General features: G+C 37.2%; 1 protein-coding gene across 2 annotated transcripts; it reads right to left on the bottom strand.

Annotated features, from left to right (window-relative positions):
- Positions 1–389: 389 nt before the first annotated feature.
- Positions 390–19,752, bottom strand: INTS13 (integrator complex subunit 13). Of its 2 annotated transcripts, XM_074587491.1 has the most exons (17): positions 19,418–19,752; positions 17,773–18,004; positions 16,231–16,305; positions 15,297–15,499; positions 14,930–15,010; positions 13,682–13,772; positions 11,836–11,964; positions 10,029–10,113; positions 9,558–9,647; positions 8,510–8,599; positions 6,863–7,041; positions 5,875–6,045; positions 5,320–5,474; positions 4,068–4,298; positions 2,774–2,913; positions 1,971–2,106; positions 390–1,128 (listed from the first exon to the last, which is right to left on the bottom strand). In XM_074587491.1, exons 2-17 carry the CDS (start codon positions 17,995–17,997, stop codon positions 1,089–1,091), a joined length of 2,121 nt encoding a protein of 706 aa, XP_074443592.1. In that variant the 5' UTR covers positions 17,998–18,004; positions 19,418–19,752; the 3' UTR covers positions 390–1,088. The 2 variants fall into 2 exon arrangements, with proteins under 2 accessions (XP_074443592.1, XP_074443581.1); XM_074587480.1 differs by lacking the exon at positions 11,836–11,964 and having other exon boundaries at positions 19,418–19,582.
- Between the last annotated feature and the right edge of the window lie 179 nt (positions 19,753–19,931).

Raw genomic sequence — 19,931 nt, forward strand, 5'->3', positions numbered from 1 at the left:
AAAGCTCACAAAGATGTGTCTTAAATCAACTCAAACTAAATCTGTAAGACCTTCAGTTGCTTACACAAGCTAGAATAAGGCAACAGTTGCGGATCAGAGGAAGGCTGATATACCTAGGGAGTTTTAGGTATTCATTTTTCCGTAGCCCACTCAAGTTGACCCGTTTGGAAGCCAAGGCAAAAATTTTGCGAAGGATTAGATCACAGACATTGGGTGAGAGAGTTCTCCTGTTTGAGAATTCTACTCTCCATTAACAGAAAAAGAGGCTCTATTCAAACTGAAGACAGATCACCTACTTTGTCATTTCCCAGCCATTAAAATTCAGAATAAGTCTCCCCATGACGTCCCAAAACCTTAGACCTAAAACCACAGGTGTCTTAGAGGGCATATTTCATCAAAAAATAATTTAATGATTAGCAAAAATTTTATTTTACTTTTGCTTGCAAACAAAGACTTAACTGTAGCACAACAACCTGAAAGGCTTTGCTTTCTAAAGATCATTTCTAGTCAATTTTTAAAAGTACTTATACCAACAATGCTTAGCTGTAAAACCACTCACTCTCCCAACTCCTTAGTCGAAAACCAAGACTGGCATTTTCTCAGCTCAGTCCCTAGGTACTAAGTGTGCGGTCTTTTCCATAATTCTGGACTCCTGAAGAAGTTTCATATAAATAAGAGTATTCGTGAACCAAAATTAGCAATATTATCAGTTAATTATCAATTACTTGAATAATTATTTTAAAAAAACCAAACAAACAGTCATCACTGATTTTGAAATATTAAACAATGCTTATGGGAAAAGACTTTAAACTTTGACTAACATTTTTGATTACTTGATTTAGTTCATGGCAGCACAGGTTTTCTTCGTCCTAAAAACACGACTGTAAAATATTTCAGGACAGCTCCTATTTGCACACTATTCATTTAATGTGATATGCAGATTTCATATTTCATAGCAAAAATAGAAAAATGTAAAAACCAATCAAAACAGAGCTATACAATTGTACTGAAGTGGTACCAATATCAATTCCAGCATTAAATATTTTTGCATTTTGGCCAAGTTTTGGCCAAAGAAACAATATTAATCATCACTGCCGGCCTGCTTTTCCATTTTCCGTCGTTTCCATTCTGTAATGCAAGACAACAATTGGTAAGGATTATTATTGGAAGTACAATCAACAGATTAAGAAAAAAAAGTAATCAGACTTAAATAGTTTTGTAATAAATATTTTTTACTTCACTAACCATCCTGTCTCTCCCTGTCCCCAATATACACAATCTTATTGCCTCTTCATACTTCTTTAAGCAGCAATGGATACACAAAGGAAAAAAATTTTCCAGCAATAACCGCAAAAAGCTATCCATTACCAACCTCACCAAAAGATAAAGGCCCATATTCATGGGACTACAGCAAATCTATTTCGAAAATCTGAGCTCTAGCAGTTTTTTTCAAGGTCTTCATTTCCACCCTTCTTACACTGATCATTGACTACCACCAGCTTATTGACTTAAGAGGAGGCTGGTTTGGTTTTTCAGTGTTTTTTGTTAGAACACAGACTACTATCAACTTCATTACAGCACAGCATAGGATTCAACCACTCTACTACGGACAATATTTTTATATTAGCCATTCCTTTGGAAGCTACAGCAAGCAGCAGACTGGAATAAGAAATCTCAACTTAGCTACCATTTAAACCCCAGAAGTTTAAGAGTCTTGCTGCAAGGGCAATCGCTAAGGCACAGGGAAGACCATTTCTCAGCATTCGGCCTTGCTAGGCACAAGCGCAAACAACTGAAAAGCAAACACTACTGTAGTTCTCCATCACTACTGAGAGACAAAGGAATGTATTTCTACATTTTCATCCTCAAAGGAGTAAGGAGTCGTTTTAATGCTGTAACTGAAATATTCCTCCATACTGCATGTTGACTACTGCTAAGATATTTATAGTGAATCATTTACTGATACAAACCCATTTTCTTCTTTCAGATGTTGATACAGCTCAGCTTTATTGTTGACAGAGTTCAAGCGACCAATAAATTCCTGGTGTTTCCTAGAGTTGGCAGTATTAATCCTGTTGCTCCATAAAGACAGCAAGGACATGGGCCCTAAAATTGCAAGTAAAAAGACTCCAAGTGATTTAATTTCTGAATTCTTAAACATTACATCATTATAAAGTCTTAGAAGTTACTACAGACTATGGTAGTACAACATACTAAACCCACTAATATTAAACAATCTTATAACAGAGGCTAAATAAATACAAAATATGCAAAGTGGTAACATCTCAGTAGTTGCTTCATATGAGATTGACTTTGCTTCAAATGCAGAATCTGAACATCAGCTCAGCCATTGTGACAGGTAATAGCTCACACCAAGGAAAAGAAGTCAGTGAGTACTGCCCATTCCAACAACTATATGGTTAGGCATGTTTATATTTATTAGTCAGCAGGAGACAGTGATTTCTGATACCTGTCCTTTAATAGCGTGTAGCATCTCAAACAGCACCAGCAGAAATTTGTCCAACCCCCTATCAACCCAAGTGCCTATCAGCAGACCCACACAGGATCTTGGTATCTCTCTTTTTACATAGACCTGTTGACATCAACATATTTATTAAGAATTTCTCAACATTCAGTGTTTAATTAAAAATTATCCACACTGACTTAGCTTTAACTCCCAAGAAGATTCATCTCGTTACTTTAGAAAAATACAGGTTGGTACAACAATTTCTATCTTTAAAAGAAATAACCTGTTGCAATTCTTCTGGTTTACCTTTTGCCTTCTCAACTGTGGGCATTTCATCCATTGTAGTAAGAGGCTTTTTGTTGGGCGGCTCAGGAGAATCAGGGGAATCTTTGATAACTTCAGCTTCTGCTAGTTCTTCTTTTTCACGATCCAAAAGACCTTTTAACCTTTTTGAGAGGGAAGGAAAACAGTGAAGCAAAATATGCTAGAGCCGCACATATGATTCTCGATACCATTCTGTAGTCTTTAAAGTTATACGCAACCCATGTTGTAAGAAAATCTCCTTTGACCCCTTGGAATGGGTGAAAAACAATAGGGAAAACTAGCCAAGTAATCCTCTGGATAAAGCCTTAAGTGAAGGATCTTAAAATATAATTTCACGTAAGTTCATTAGCTGTATTTGTACTGTAGTTGTTGAGAGTTGATCATAATTTTGAAGGAAAGCCTAAGTAACAATGAATATACAAATATAACACAAAATTTCCTATTATCTTCTCTACGTGGATTCAGACCTATTCTACACCAAATCCCTTTTATCTCAGTCTTCGTTTTTGTTCCACAGGTGAAAGTAAAAGCAATTGTAGGAATAGTTTCATCATACACAGAAAGGCCACCAGCATGGTGACAATAACATAGGCGAAAAGGTCCTCCTATCCTAAATGATCATAGCATGCAAAAAACATGCGAATTAAACTTACTACCATAAAGGGGTTTTGATTTCTTTAGAATAGTAGTTTGAAAGATGGAAAACAGAAGATACTGACAGATACTTACCACTTAGACAAGTTACAATGAATTATAGACGGTAGGTATATGGACAATCAATCCTGACATTCAACTAAAGAGAAAAGCCAAATCAATCTGGATTGTTTATCTACTTGAACACTAACCTACCTACAGCTCAAGAGAAAATAACTGTCTGTCCCAAGTTTTTAGGCATGCTTTGTATTTCTATAAAGCAGTTTAATGTCTAATAGGTGATGTGGTTACGATAAAATCCAACTCCTCAAGCTGCAAAGCCCCACTAAGTGGTCAACAGCTTGTCCAACAACCATACTGAACCATACTGCTTGTAAAATAGCTCAATTTGAAGAGTCTGATAAGCAGGCATCGTAATAAGGTGCCCATTTCCCAAGCTTGATAACAGTGACTGACCCAAAAAAATCTTGGAATCCACACTCACTGGTAGTAAGCCAAGGTTACAGGCATGAACACATCAAATTGAAACCTGCAACTGTATCACCGCAATTCCTCTCCCCTTTGAAGTAGGGCAGGACAAAAATTATTATGCTACAGTTTTATTTCACTTCAGAAAATTTACCTTTCTGATTCTTGCCATGGCTTATCTGATTCATAGTCTTTGCCCAACTTCTCTGACTTGTCTTCTTTGTCTTCTCTCTTTCTACCTCGTTTCTTGCGCTCCTCTTCTTCTGGGGGTTTGCTTCTGCAAGCCATCAAACATTCTAAGACTCGTTGGTGTTTATCAGAGTTGCTTATGTGTGCTCGTACAAGGGTCTCCAATTCATTCCACATAATCCGGTACTGTTCATCTCTAAGCAAGGCCAGAAAAAAGATATTACATATGGGATTACCTAGATTGTTAAACCACTGACTAAATTAAGGTTAAAGAACAGACCTTAAGAGACAAACAAACAAAAAAACCAACAAACCAACCCAAGCCCCAAAATAATCCTGAACAGATTTGCTGTCCTCTTGTACTGGAGGTCTATTCACCTGGGATTAACTCCATCCTTTAAACCACACTGCACATAACCTTTCCCAATTACCATCCAGAGTTAAATTTAAATTTGAACAGACTATGTCCACTGAAATAAAATTCTTAAATGCCACGAGATCTGACTGCCAAAAGGCACTTTTGAATCCTCTCAGGTGTTTGCCAACTATGCAACATGAGGATATGCAGAGAACCACTCATGTACTGACATGCAAATTAATTACTATTTAGTTCTTTGGATAAAAAAAAAAAATGTAGAAAGAATTGTACCATGCTACTGTAAGTAACTTCCAGTCATGTGGGCAAATCTTCTGTAGCTGAATTTCCTTTCAGCCAGTTCTTGGAAATACAATGCACACATCACAATGACTGCGATATCAGGATATTCTACTTCTTTTAAAGGAGTAGCGCATATTTTAAATAACTGTTTCAAAAGGATTTGACTATTCTAATATAACCCAATTTTAAAGCATTATTCCTTTATAATATGCTTAACTTTTTATTAAATTGAGATTATTACACTTTCTCTGTCCTAGCTTGTATCTTATCTCTTACCTCTCTTGATGCTTTCATATTTTAACACATTCACAATTCTTGGGCAACAAAATGATAATTTTTTTTCCTAACATACAGCAATACTGATACAGCAATATCAGTCCTGTGATAGTCCCTAAATGATAGAGGCAAAGTATTCACAGCATTTGTTTTGTGTACATACGACAACTAGTTTACTACGTATTACCTTTGGCCAAATTTTAAAACTTTGAAAATACGAAAACAATGTTAATAGATTATTTCTGAAAAAAGTCCGGCATCAACAAAAAGATATGCATGTAACCTTTTTGGGCCCTTTCCTCTGGTGCCAACTGTTGAAATTGGGAGCGGATCATTTTTCCTCTCCATGTCTACCAAATTGTATATTGTTTTTTGACAATTCAGAACATCCTCATCAGTCATTGCTTCTTTTACAATCACACTGGCTAATGGCACTACCTGCAAGACAAAACAAAAGTCAACAACGAGAAAGTCTGCGTATGTCACAGGAGAGAAACAGGAAGAAGAAAGAAATGGAAGAAATCAAAGGCAAGGGAACCACAGAACGACACACAACAAAACCACACCCCCTTATCCTCAATTTAGTAATAACTCTGATCAGGCATAGACAGATGCTCATTTTCTTTACTAAGCAGCACTGTAGCTGTCAGGTTAGATATTCCACCCTATTTAGATGGCATTCCAATACCCGGCTGACATTAAAAACAGGGTACTTGAGACGAAAATAAACTGATTTTGTGGCAAGTGATTTACGATAAAATAGAGTTAATATTTCATCGAGTGGCAAGGTGAAATAATCTAGAACAGAATAAAAGGTTACAAACCCCAAGTTACTTACAGCTTGCATGTTGAAGATGGTAGTCTGAGAAATAATCATAGGCCAGTAACGAGTGTGTTTCTCTAACTGATCTTTTGCACGTTCCAGTGGAATTTCAAGACTTCCATCAATCTTATATCTGGGCTCTAGAAAAGGAGTTAATCGGTTTTCCCTCATAAATTCACCAAAATCCTAATGATAACCAAACAAGATATAATTAGGCATTTCTCTAACAAAGTAATCTTTACTGAACGGGCAAAACAGCAGTGTCTTATCACTAGGCGTGTACCATCCCCGCCACTAAATTAAACCCTAACAACCAGAGTCCTGCTTCTATGTTTCAGATGTACATTATTCTGTGTGAACACAAAAAATAGTTGTATAAAAAATATGGATTAAAAACTGATGCAAGGTTTTTGATGAGGAGGCCTTCTGGATCGACAAGATATTTCGTCTATGGTGACAGTTCTGTTATGTTTTTCTGGAAGCCACTTCTGCTTGCTTACAATAGATACAAAGGATGTGTTGAAAAAAATAAAGGAAAAAACCAAGATGAGTGCCAGCTGATTGTCTGCTCCATATCTAGGGTTCAAAGCTGACAACTTAATCTTTTCTATTTATTGTACAAACCATTTACGTGCAATCTATCCTTATGACTATTAGCAGGATATAGCCCTGCCCAGCCCACAGAAAAAACTCGCCAAGAAAAATGTTATTCTAGAATTGGAACAAACTTTAAATACTCATAGTGCACAAGGAGGCAAGTACTTCCTTAACACAGAAAGGATTCTATGAAGCAGGTATAACAATAAGCAGATTAGCTACTTTGAACTAAATATGCAGCAGTAGTACAAAGAAAAGCAGTTTGACCACGCAATCCACTCCAGCTCTCTAGAAAACAGACCAACATTTCCTTTACATGCCTACTGCACTACATCTCTTATCACCCAAGATAAGCAACAACTTAAGAAAAAAGAAGAAAGGAAAAAAAAAAAGGAAAGAATCTTACTGTAATCCGGTAGTCAGTGACTCTTCCACCACACCCTTCACTAATTGACGGGGGATCTTCTAGAATTGATCGCGAGCTGCTTAATACATGCAGAAAAATTTCTCCTCCATGGCTGCTAAGCATGTGACTAATTACTTTAGAGCCAGACTTACGTGGCTGTTCCAACAAAACAGACCGACCTGTTGGAAATGAGATCAGTTTCACTAGTTAGTGTGCCACAATTTTAAATTATATACTACATATACACAACATGGGTTTGTACATGGCCAGGAAGACTCTGAACCTATTAAAGTTGTGTTTTCAGCTAGCTGAACGAGCAACAGCTATTCCTTTGAGTATTTGCTCCACATCTTTACACAGAATATAACGTCATGTACTCTCAAATTTTACACAGAAAGATCAAAAAGCCTCTCTCCTGGACCAATAAATCACTCTCTCTGTAGGGCATTACTCTTAGGAAAAACACATATTGGTAAGGCATTAAAATGGTACATTGTGTAAGGGCAGTTTGCTATTTTTAATTATTACGGATTATGTTGTACACTAAACTTCTTCGACCCTACTACAGAAACTCATTAAAAGCAACTTCTAAGTAACAAAATAACCTACTTGAGTATAAAGGTACCAATTGATACTATTTGTTAATGCTTAAAATGGATACTGTTTTTCAGACAGAGAAATAAAACTGCCTTTGTCTTATTTCCAGTAAAATACACTAAGCATGAAAGGGTGCATTCTCCAATTAAGTTGTTTGTTATGAGGAAGCAAAAACAGAACAAGATCAGAAGAGGCTGGTTATCTGAAATATGCTATTAATTTTTGTTCTAACCATTTCTATTGATCGAAGTATTTTTTCAGTACAGAATCTTTAGAGAAAAATACACAAAAATACAGCGTTTAATAAAACTACTGCACATTTACTCAGACATTCAAATTACTTGACTGAAGAAAACATCCCATTAAAAGGATGTTGGTCATTCAGTTTTCTTTGCAAACTGTAAAAAAAAACCCCACATGCAGTTAACATTGACCACATATTACTTATTTGGAACAAACAGGTTTGGCCTACCTTTTTAACATGTATTTAAGTGGCAACCTCTTATAGCAAGATTATTCATGGCAATGGGCAAGACCTCACAGATAAGCAAAAATCTAATCTACTTTTTGACCAATCCTAGTACACATAAGTATGTCTACTTCCATTGACCAACATACTTAGTCGGTCATGACACAGTTAGAGTTTTCTGAGGCTGCCCAGCATCTGCTAGAAGTCAGGCATAGACATAAGTTGCTAATATTTTGCAACAGTCAGAGTAAGCATTATGATCTACTACTGAAAGCACTGTTTCCTACTAAATAGCATAAACTGAAAAGTATTCTACATTTGGATCCAGAAAAGAACTACCAACATTCAATACTTGCTCTCTCTTTACATCTTTTCTCCCATCTTCACGTTTCAAAACTCTTTCCATTTGCCTTTGAGTACATTTAACAACTTTCTTCTCTTATTAATGACATGTTAAAATAAACTGAACATTTTTACAGTATATAGACATTTACTGCTCTACAAACCAAAATGTGGTAAGTGCACAATTCACAATATTAACTACTACAATGTTAAATAATTAGCCACGGACACAAATTTACCATTAAGGAGAAAGTTAGTAAGGCATGAAGAAGGTCTGCTATTTACATCTACTGGTGAAATTCTGTATGCTCCAGTGCAATAGTGTAATTCTGAAAAATAAACAAGTAGAGAAGTTGAGTGTAGTTCCACATACAGAAAAAGTATCCCACAAAATAAAAGAAAGGCAGAAGAAGCTATTCCACAACCAGAAGAACTAAAAAGTCTGTCTCTCAATCTAGAAGTCTGCTCCTTTCACCATCTCCTCACAATCGCTCCAGTACCCTCAACTCCGAGACCCTAATATGTTCCCATGCCTTATTTCCAGCAGGACCTCCAGTTCTTTATCTCCTGAATTATTTCACTGTAGAGTCAGCCTCCTCTTATTTCCCTTATCTATATTTTTGACCTGCTGGTTGAGTCAACATATCTTGCTGATAGTCTGCAGGGTGCACGAGCCGAATGGCCAGGTTACCTCAAATCTTCCCTGTCTTTCTCTACTCAGATTTGGGTAGAGATATCTCCCTAACTCAGATTAGAAAGTTAATACAGAGGGACTAGTCTACTGATAGCATCATTGCATACATTTAGTTTTCTTACAAAGCTTTTTACTTAGCACTCTAAAGATTACTCTAAAAATAGTACTTCGATCTCCGCGTCCCTCCACCCCCCCAAAACAAGAATTAAAACCAAAAAAGATTCAGTGTCTCAAAGCTGCTATGTTAAAAAACATCACCGTGTAACTGACAAGGTATACTTGGCCCTGTGGTAGTGGCAAATAATTACTCAACATTGTAGTCAAGGAACAACTTCACAATACTCAAGAGGAGATTGAAAAAGCCACCAAGAAAAACATTATTACCCCTCTCCTCTCTTACACAAACCACTGATTAGCCAAGATCAGGACAGCATCATATGACGCAGTCAGCAGCAAGGTTTATAGAGCAAACGGTAAAACCAGCACTAACAAGAAGCTAATTAGGCCCTCGTTCAGATTGTTATCATTGTACAGAGAGAACAGTGTCCAGCACAAGTTAGAATATAATTTTTGTAAGATACCATGTTACCTACCCACACTATTTGTTCGAGGAGTACACCATTTTAATGTTACAGTTTCTTTAAATGTGCCTTCTCTGCTATTGCCGCCTACATGATTATCACCTGCAATACAGAGTCAGAAAAAGTGTGTGATCAACCATATTTTATTTATTACAACAAAAAACTGTAATGGTCTCTCATCTATTCTCATGTACTTTTTATATCTCAGTAAGAAGCTGACATGCCTCTCAAATCTCACAGAAATACCCTGAATATATGCAAAAACTTGTCTGATTAATTTGACCTGGTTTTTCATTGTTACATCCTGATTACTATATTAAAATATGCCAATAATTACAAATCAAGTTCTTGGGTTGTAAGGAGTAACTGAAAATATGCTAATCATGCCTGAAATTTACATCAATTTGAAGCTTGAAATCTTTCTTTGTGAATACTTCCAGCAGGCTGATCAAAAGCCACTTTGAGAGGACCGTTTCTACTTACCACTCTTTAAAAAGTCAACGTGTGCCTCTTTGTGATGAAGAAGCTCCACATCATAGTTGGCTGATGTGTTAGCGTGTTGTTCTTCCTTTAAAAGAGAAAGGCAGAAAGAATAAATATATAATTATTTTAGTTATAGGTCACTGTTTTCATAAACAAATGATTCTATATTTACCTTTCACTCCAGAAGAAAACAAAAAGCCTCCAAAGTGCATTAGACAACAACGGGATTGCAATGTTGAGGAAACTGTTTGCTCTCTGACCTGTTTAAAGATGCAGCCATCTGCTTTTCCCCTTTTTCCTTTTGTGAAAACCTATGGTTTCCTCTTCATACAAGTGTCATAACAGGGCGCGTAGTGTAAAATATAGGAAAAAATAGGCTTCTACTTTTGTTTAAATTAGTGAAAATAAAGAAGCCTAGGATATATTGAATACCACCAGCAGTTATAGCTTACTGAGCAGCAACAAATGGTCACTACAAAATAGATTGGCAATTACTTTTTGTAAATAAAAAAATCACAAGAATCCAAACCAAAAAACACACTCCGAATTTATTATCATTTCCTTGCACTTAAGATACGTAAGAAGTGTACTTGCAGCTGCAAGTTCATAATTTAAAAAGAGATGTTTGTGAAGAGGACACTGCATCTTTAAGCAGCTACAGGCTAGCAAAAACAGTACAGTAACCTTGGTAATTTACTCCAGGTTAAAAAAAAAAAAAAAAAAAAAAAACAAAAAAAAACCAAAACCACAGAGAACTCAACATAGTCTATTACTATAAGGACAAAGGCAGGAGGGAGAGGCATACCAGCAGCACACAGGTCAAAGTTACAGACAAGGTATTTGCAAACTTAAGTCACATTTATGCCATGACCCATGTCAAAGTTTCATTAAAGCTGTGAAAATAATCTTTAGTTTCATGTTTCAACTTATAAAAAGCTATACAGTGTTGCTAGTTTTCAAAGATGCAAGTAATGATTGACAGTATTAGAACTTGATGATTTTTTTTAAAATCAGGAAAGTCTATCTGCCCCTGCCCTTTTTGTTTGTTTGAATACTGACACTTCTGTTTTGATTCTCTTGCTGCCTGATCAGAAAATTACTATAAACTTAATACTTAAATTCTTAGTTGCGCTGATTTCCCTCCCAGTAGCAATAAAAAAAATAATTAAAAATAGGGCCATAAACAACTTTGAAAAGAAGATGTTTAATTTAATATCTTTATTGTACTTTATATCTACTTTCTTAAGTAGATATATCCCCTTGTTGCCCTGTTTCTGGTTTATGGATCTTCAAACAGAAAACTACTGGAAAACCTTTAGTCAAAAATCAACTATTAGTTACAAACACCTTTATGTTGGGTGGGCATGATAATGAAACAGAGGAAAAAGAGACTCACTATGCCACTATAATGCACAAGGGTCAAGAATATCTAAACACAACTAGAAAAAGACAAAAGAATCACAGACAAAGTAATCTGAGGTAAATAAGATAGTATTTATATAAAATAATACAAACACAACTGAAATAACACTTGTATTGCTACATCAAAAATTGAGATTCAGCAATACAACATTTTGTTCTGTGATCCTTCTTTACTTTTTTTTTTTCTCCTCCTTTTTACTAACCTGGTCACAGACATTGAATGTGGGCTAATAAAAAAAAACAAAAAAACAAAAAAACAAAACAGAAAATATGATATGGAGAGAAAAATCAATGTAAAAATTTGATTAAAATAAACATTAAAAGTTTTCAAACAAATTTAGAAGTGATGTAACTAGTTAACACAAAGCTACAGACACAATATTACCTTCATAGGAATGTTAGTTATTGTGGTTGAAGCCAGATCAAAGTGCTGTTGTACTAAAACATTCAGTTTTGTAGCCAGATGCCGTCCGGCACGGACGCTGTGCACTTCACTGGTTAAAACAGGTGAAAGCTAAAATAAATCAACACAGAGTATATAGTATTAACAAATTAGGCTCTAGTATCATGTAACAGTATTATTCATTTGAAACTCTAAGATAAGCATATTAATACTGCTAGATTTGACTAGGGAGAAAAGCTACCACCCAAAAAACCCACACCATGGGAAACTAAGAATGAAGAAGCAAAAATTATTTCTCATTTAGAATTTTTTAGGTTATGCCAGTTGCTATAGTTGCAGTTGCTACAAACGCTCAAAAAACTAGAAGCGTGCTAGAAAACTTGAGTTATTAGTTGTTAACAGGAAGAATTAGTATCACAACCTCGGAAGAAATCCTCTTAATAGCAGTTCTGGGCCTGGCTTTTCACTCTTTTACCTCCTGAGTAACCGGAACAAAGTAATTTTTATACACCTACCTGTAAGCGCATCATATGTACACAAGGGAAACAAACACAAGCCATAAGACGCATTTGATTTTTGCCTAGCCAACAGGGACACTGGGCTTTTGAGAAAACAAACAAAGAAACAAAAAAAAAAAACCCACCAAAAAAACCCGACCCCGGTAATAAAGATTACTGTCTTACAGACGAAAGTAGTAATCAATTTATTCTCTTCTGTTCACAGTTTATTTGTTTTAGCACAACTACAAGAGAGCTTTGCAGAGAAGGATCTCAGGAAGGTAGCTATTATAGTCCTTTTTATTTATGAAATAATATGCAGGACTAGACGCCTTTCATGTTAAGAGGAGGACTTTTTTTTCTTGCATTTTTTCTTACACGCAGCACATTAAAATACTGAGCAGAGCAGACTGATGAGAAGCAGAATGCATTACAAAATATTTTGTATGTACTTGGTTTCAAACAAACACCACTAAGCATACAAAGGCACATGTGCTTTTGTTACTGAAAAACTGAGATAATAATATATAGAATAATTTCTTATATGCACTCATTCACCTTTTTGTAAAAGAATGTTTAAAAGTACCTGTAGGGTACTTGAAGTATTTGATGAACTTATATTCTACATTCCTACAATATGTTACCCTTTCACTTGGAAGCAGATACGCTTTCCAATGCTTTTCATTAAAAAGGCATTCTGTTTGCTAACCTTGGAACAACAGAATTTATAAACAAAAGCTCATTTTGGTTTCATGAGAAAACCATTCAACCAAAAGGCTAAAAATGCTAACATGTTAGTCTGCATAACATAGAACGCGCAGTGCTGAACAATATCCACACCACTCAGTAACAGGTATTTGGGAAAACAGGGCTTGTGCTAGCTAGTGGCTTATGCTTGAATAGCAAGAAAGTTACTCAACTAACCTATTCAACACACCAAGTAGTTCATGGTTTTCCACTAGGTTCCTAAATGTGCATTTTCTTCTCAAAAAGCCATCAAATACAAGACTATCATTCTATGGCATTAATGGTCTTACTTCACAAAAATATGAATCGTGAATTATTAATGCAAGAAATTTAAGTAATCAAATGAAAAAAGAGGATACCATATGCGCATGAAGACTACAAAACAAGAAAACAAAGCCTACACTTGAAATGGCAATATGCAGGCTGTCAACTTTTCAAAGAATTATCACTTGCACTTTTTCCTACGCCTTGCCGGAGACCAGAGGCTCAAAACATCATTGCTGGATACTTATTTTGCATTGTCTATTTTGACTCTGACATAGTTCCTAATCCTTGAATAAATTTTTCCGTTTTAAGCTCCTTACCTCTTTTTTAGGACGATCTGAAACAAGGCTGTCTTCACCAACTGGGTAAGTGTGGATTAAGACCAATTCACATTTCTGAATCTGCATTAGACTTAAAAATAAAAACATTCTGTTTAGCCTACAGTGTTGCAGACTACCTCCTAGAAATTAGATCAGTTCTCCCAAGATTACTCTGATTTCCAGAACACGAAATCATAAAGATGTATTACAACACACTGTTTCTGAAAGCATTCTGTAGAAACTAGGTTACATTAATGATTTTTCAAAAGCACATACTTCTACATCAGTTTTTTATCAGAATAAAAAAAAAGGTATAACATATATAAAGCTCTTTAGATGCTACAGCACTGTGTTTCTTTTTGGACATATCAATGGAATAGATCCTTAACTAGTGTAATCTCTTCAGCTCCGTTCAGCTGAAAATTGACACCAAAGGATTTGTGTCTCCAAGTGCGTGTGCAGGTATTAATGCGGGGATTCCAGTGAACATGAAAACAACTACACAAATAGCATGCTTATCTCCTAATGCAGCTGGAAATTTGGGGAGATCAAGACATAGTTCCACATCTCTACCTAGCGGAATGAGACCTCTTTTCTGTCTTTACACTGGACTTAAAACCTGATTCCCTGGGGCAATATCCTTTATACATACATGAAACTGCAATTGCAGCAGGTAAATATACACCTACTATATACTTTACAAGGCAATACACAGTCCCTGGGCCAAACAGTTCACTGTTTAGTTACAAAAAACATATCACGGGAAGATGACTTCTCAGAGAAGATGCAACCTGTATTTCAAGAGATTCCGTTATCTCAAGGGAAGCATCAGACAACGCAATTTTGAAATTAAAGACTAGTTTCAAAGAAGTTAGTTATTTTAGTCCAAGAAAGATGAATGCAAAATTAATGCAGGGTTATCAAGAAAAAATGCATCAGATACATTACTGATTACAAATATACAGTATACAACAAGGCACAGTTATGAGTCACATTTTGGAGCAAGATATAGAAGGTAACAACCAAAAGAAACCCTGTCCTATGAGGATAACGAATGATACTGAAAAGCTAATGATCATACACCAAGTCAATAATATCATGATTTAGCACCTTCTATTTCACACAGGCATTCATTCAAACAGTTCATTAGAACAAGTTTTAAGTGCCAAAAACGCATCTGTATTTCACGGAGAATATAACATGCACGGACAGACTAAGAGAAACCACATTTGTAAAAAGTATACTCACTGATCTGAATTAGCTGCAAGTTTGTTATGCTCATGAATGGTTTCCTGAACACAATCCTCAAGCATCCGAACATGGCTGTCACTAAAAAGAAATTTGTAATTTTTTTTTTTTATGCAGGATAATCAATCCCCCTGTTCAAAGCAACACGCCACTAAATGCTCTCCTATTTCAAGTGGGAAATTTTTGGTTTGTTACTGTAACAGACCTCCGTAAATGAAACCTTTAATAAGACAAGCTATGATCTGACACAGAACGCGAAAAAGCTAGCTTCTCAGAGCATTAATTCATGACAATCAATGAAAGACTTCTAAAAATATATGAAATAATTTATTTTTTTTAAATGGTGGAAACACACTATCTTACATACCTTTTCGCATTAGTAATACAGATTATTCTTCCTCTGTTCCCAACACGTTCTGCATTCTCCATGAGCATGGTTCGAGCCTCATGCTGGTATTCTGTTATTTTGCAGAGTGCTTCAACTGCTGCAACCAGACCATGAAGTATGCTGCAGCACTCCGGATCTGCCCGAGGATTAGGTGGCCCAACAGCTGCTAATGCTGCCATCAACTAGTTAAAAAGAAATAAAGAAATTACTATTGAAAGTTACTTTCCAGACATTTGTTAAAATGACCATTTAAGAGAAAAGTCGCCATTATAACTTATTCTACATGCAAATTAATTTTGTTGGGAGAAAAGCAAACAGAGCAATTAAAGACCATTATATGTTACCAACCTTCTGGAAAACATTTGGCACTAAATTGTCCTTTGCAATTCATTTATTAATTGTTACTACGCCTTGAGAACATAATAGTCTCCCTTATTACAGAATAATACCTGACTATAATGAATTTGGGCATTCAGTTCCTCCCCAAAGTAAATTTTTCAGAGGACAAGCCCATGCAGTGTGAAACAAAAGAAGAGCAAAGAGAATATTTACAATTTATTTTTTTTACATGGTTTATTTACCTATCATGCGAACGTAAAAAAAACCACAAGTATCACCAAATTACAGAAGAAATACATAGGTAATTTCTTCATAACAATTATTTTAATATATAACTCTATACTCAAAGCTACTAGATTCATTTTAAATTATGTAAAGCTGCCTATAGAACAGTCCAGCCTCACAGGCTACTACTTAAAATTCTGTTATGCAATAATTTCAGACCAGGTCAACATTTTAATTAACGAAAGTTATTTCATAGTGAACATAGTGAGAAGCTGCTATTTATTCCGCAATTAAACTACACTTGCAAAAAAAAAAAAAAAAAAAAAAAAAGAACAGTTACAAAGCATACCTCCTGCAAGTTCTGATCTTCTTGAGTCCAAGAATTCAAGACATGAGCCCCAGAATCACTCACAATGAAATTCACCTAAAAGGATCAAAAAAGCACATGTAAGGTAACAGCCATTACGGCCACTTCCCCAAATTCAAAAATGAATTACATCTCTTTTTTCTGATACTGTGAAGACATAAGCAATGGCAAGGCAAACTCAAAATAAGACACATTTAAAAAAAAAAAAAAAAAAAGGAGCATCCACTCCTGCTATATTCGGTTACCCCTTTAGTTACATTACAATTAACAACTTCTTACTCTAGCTGTTTGTATTTTTAAGCTGCTACATCAATCTCTCCACCCAAACAGCATTGCAGGATATTACAAAGTACTTTAATAATTAAGTAATATTTTCAGTAGAAAAGCCACAGAATCAAGTAAATTCTAATACTGCAATTTTGCAAATCATTCTCCAAAGACTGTCACAGTAGATCAGAGTTAAATATCTAGCAAGATTAAGTAAACCTCACATAGCAAACTGTGTTCTAAAGATGACAAAAAAAAAAAAAAAAAATCAAGTGGAAGCAGACCTTCCATCTCAATTTCTGTTTCTCATACCACACAAGCTCCAGTTCAACCAACTGATTCAATTCAAATCCATTAAGCACACACTTGATATAATCCCATAATGGGACTTGATTGTATATTGAATGCTCTAAAACTAAAGTTTCATTTAAACATTCATTGTCGGAGAACCGGGACATGCAATCCACCAAGACAGCGCTCCTGACATGCATCAAATCACTGAACTACCAGGGGTATTTGTTAGTGCTCAGCCTCTGCCTCAGCTGCTCTCTGACACAGCCAGTATTCCACCATCACTACTTTATACCAATATCGCTGTCATGAAGTTGTTTAACTTCCTTTTTTATTTTTAAGGATAACTAACCTTTAGAACATTGCACAATGGTTTACTCAATAAGGAGAAAAGATCTAAAAAACCGGGGATTAGTTACCTCAATTTATGACACAATCTTACAGAACCCACCAGGCATTTATTTTTCTAAACAAGGAGCTATGTGCCAGGAAGCTCTCCCACTTTTTCAAACTGCTAGCTTCAAGGCAACCCTAACTCTTCCTAAAGCCCAGAATTCCTTCAAAGTTGACACCAAAAACCTTATGAAGTGCTACCAAGTGCATTTAGAAACAAAATTCAATTTGAAGCAATACCTCACTCAAGATTTTGTAAGCTTATAGCTAAGGAGAACACAATAATAAATCTCTAAGTTACCCTTAAGTACCTGTCCTCATGTTTTGCACTGAGTTACAGTAACATTAAGACAATGAAAGGTCCCAAAAATAAATAGGTAATGGGATTCATATACCACTCTAACCAATCTAAACAGCTATAAAGTGTACCAACAGCACAAAGAAATTTTTATCTAATAAATTATCTTTTAATTTAAACTACAGTTAATGACGTTAAAACACTTCATTAAAATGGCAGAATATCCTTACGCTATGCTATCAAATATCATATGCAGTATGGCTAGAAGAACTTACCAGTTTCTTGAAAGGGAAAATATCATACATTATTCTACAGTATTCCATGGATGATTCCACTGAACATGTCCACAGTGATTTTGATATGGGTGCTAGAGGTATAATTCCTTGGGTTCGATTCTTTACTAACATATCAAATTCAACATGTTGTCTGCAGGATTCTGCCATATATGGGCAGTGATCCACAACAAAAACAGTTTTATGAGACTCAGAAAAGATTTTCATTTTCTTCCTAAAAGAAACAGATATTACAATCAGAAAGAAATTGTACAAGGCAAAAAAAACCCCAAAAATCACATCACAAGATTACTGTGCAATTTATATAGCACAGAACTATCTTACTAGAATATGCATGTTTTAAAGAGGCTACCTCTTATAGCATCTAGATTATATATTATATGCATTAGCTCCTACAAAACTGGTAAGCTTTAAAAAAAAAACCTACCAAAATTTCCATTTTAAGAATATATTTACACAGAGACATATATCCTCTAGAACTCTTACTAGTCCATGTATTTAGTATACCAGATATCAAATCAGAACAAACTGTTTTTCTCAGGAGGAAAAAAATATAGCAAACGTGAAAGCATACTCTTGCAAAGGCAACGACGATGCACACAGTGTTACCCTCCCCACTTTTCTGATTTAAAGAAACTTTTAAGAAAAAAAGTACAGAAACTGCTTCCTATTTTAAGCTTATTTCCTAAAACAAGCAACACAGGAAAAAATAATTTATCATTAGACTACACAGACCTTGAAGTAGCATAAACATCAGACTTTTAAGTAGATTTTCAGCCTTCACTTTGCTAGGTACACCTTTCTATTTTTAAATGAATATTTGCATCTGTACTTTGATCTCTCACCGACAGACATACCAAGTCTGAAATTATAATGTAAATGTTTCTTATCCAGCAAGGCTCATTGTAGCACACCTTGCATTCTCCCCAACTATGACGCCCAAGAACTCTGCAATGAAGTGTGGTGCATTTTCCCGTTTCACATGGATAGACTGGCTTCCCCTCTCCTACTACATCACCGAAAGAAATACTTTTAAAGCAACTATAACATCAGATTCTTCCGTTAGGCTGGACATCAAAACTTGCAGACCCAAGCTACATAGAAAAATCAGTCTTAGACTAGTGCTACTCAGACCAAACACTCATCAAACTTACTCAACTTCTAGATGTTTCCATAACGTTTCTAGTATAAAGACTGATTTTGTCTACACAAATGCTGCTGAATTACAGGATACGCAAAGCCAAAAAATATATACGAGCTTATTTGAGAAACTAAAAATGTTAAAGCAACGAGGATTTACGCAGGTCAGACCGTGGGCAGCACCTCGCTCTAGGGGGCAGGTTTCGCATCCCTCCTCGGCAACAGCCACCGCTGCCGGGGCACGCACACACACACACTACACCCCCTTCGGCAGAGGCCAGTCCAGCCTGGGCCAGCCCAGCGCCGAGGGCTCGGCCCAAGAACTCGAATCCTATCTTTAGCCTAGCGGACAACTCGGGGGAGCGAGGCGGGGAGGGAGGCAGGCCTCAGGGACGCGTGGCCGCAGCCCACCGGCGGGGTCTGGAGGCGCGAGGTCGGTCCCCGCCCGCCCGGAGGCCGAGGTTAGTGGAAGGGAAGCGTCTCTTACCTGGGCCGGCTCCTCCTCTGGTGCAGAAATCCCAGTCCCGCTCCCCGCCGCGCCCGGGCCCGACCGCGGGTTCGCTCCGCGGAGGAGGGATGAGGCCCGCGGGCCGCCCTAGACGGGGTCGGGCGCGGACGCCTCCGGCCGGGCGACCTCCATGCCCCTCCGCCCGCTTCCTCCTCCTCCGCCGGCTCCGCGGGGAGCGCGGGGCCCAGCTCCTGCCTCCGCGCCCGGCGCCCGCGGGGGTGGGAGAAGCGGCCGAAGCCCCCCCCGCTCCGCCCACCCCTGAGGCCGCGGGACCCCCGCGCGGCCACTTACGCCGCTGACAGAGCGGCTCCCCCAGCGCTGGCGGGGGGAGCGCCTCTCCCCTCCCTTCCCTCCCCTCGCACCTCCCCGGCGGCGCCAGCCACCCCGGGCCCCGGCGGCTGGCCGGTCTCACTCACTGCCACCCTCCATGCCCGCCGCCCGGCCGCGGGCCGCCCCGCCCCGCCCTGCCGCCAGGCGCCGCGTACAAGGAGGA

Source organism: Larus michahellis, chromosome 1 (assembly GCF_964199755.1).
Source record: "Larus michahellis chromosome 1, bLarMic1.1, whole genome shotgun sequence".
Lineage (NCBI taxonomy): Eukaryota > Metazoa > Chordata > Aves > Charadriiformes > Laridae > Larus > Larus michahellis.

Coding starts and splice junctions, on each gene's coding strand:
- INTS13 (XM_074587491.1), bottom strand. CDS start 17,997: ATGAAAATCTTTTCTGAGTCTCATAAAACTGTTTTTGTTGTGGATCAC. Junction 5,475..5,874: donor CCATCTTCAACATGCAAGCT/GTAAGTAACTTG, acceptor TTTGTCTTGCAG/GTAGTGCCATTAGCCAGTGT. Junction 2,914..4,067: donor CCATGGCAAGAATCAGAAAG/GTAAATTTTCTG, acceptor CCTCTCAAAAAG/GTTAAAAGGTCTTTTGGATC.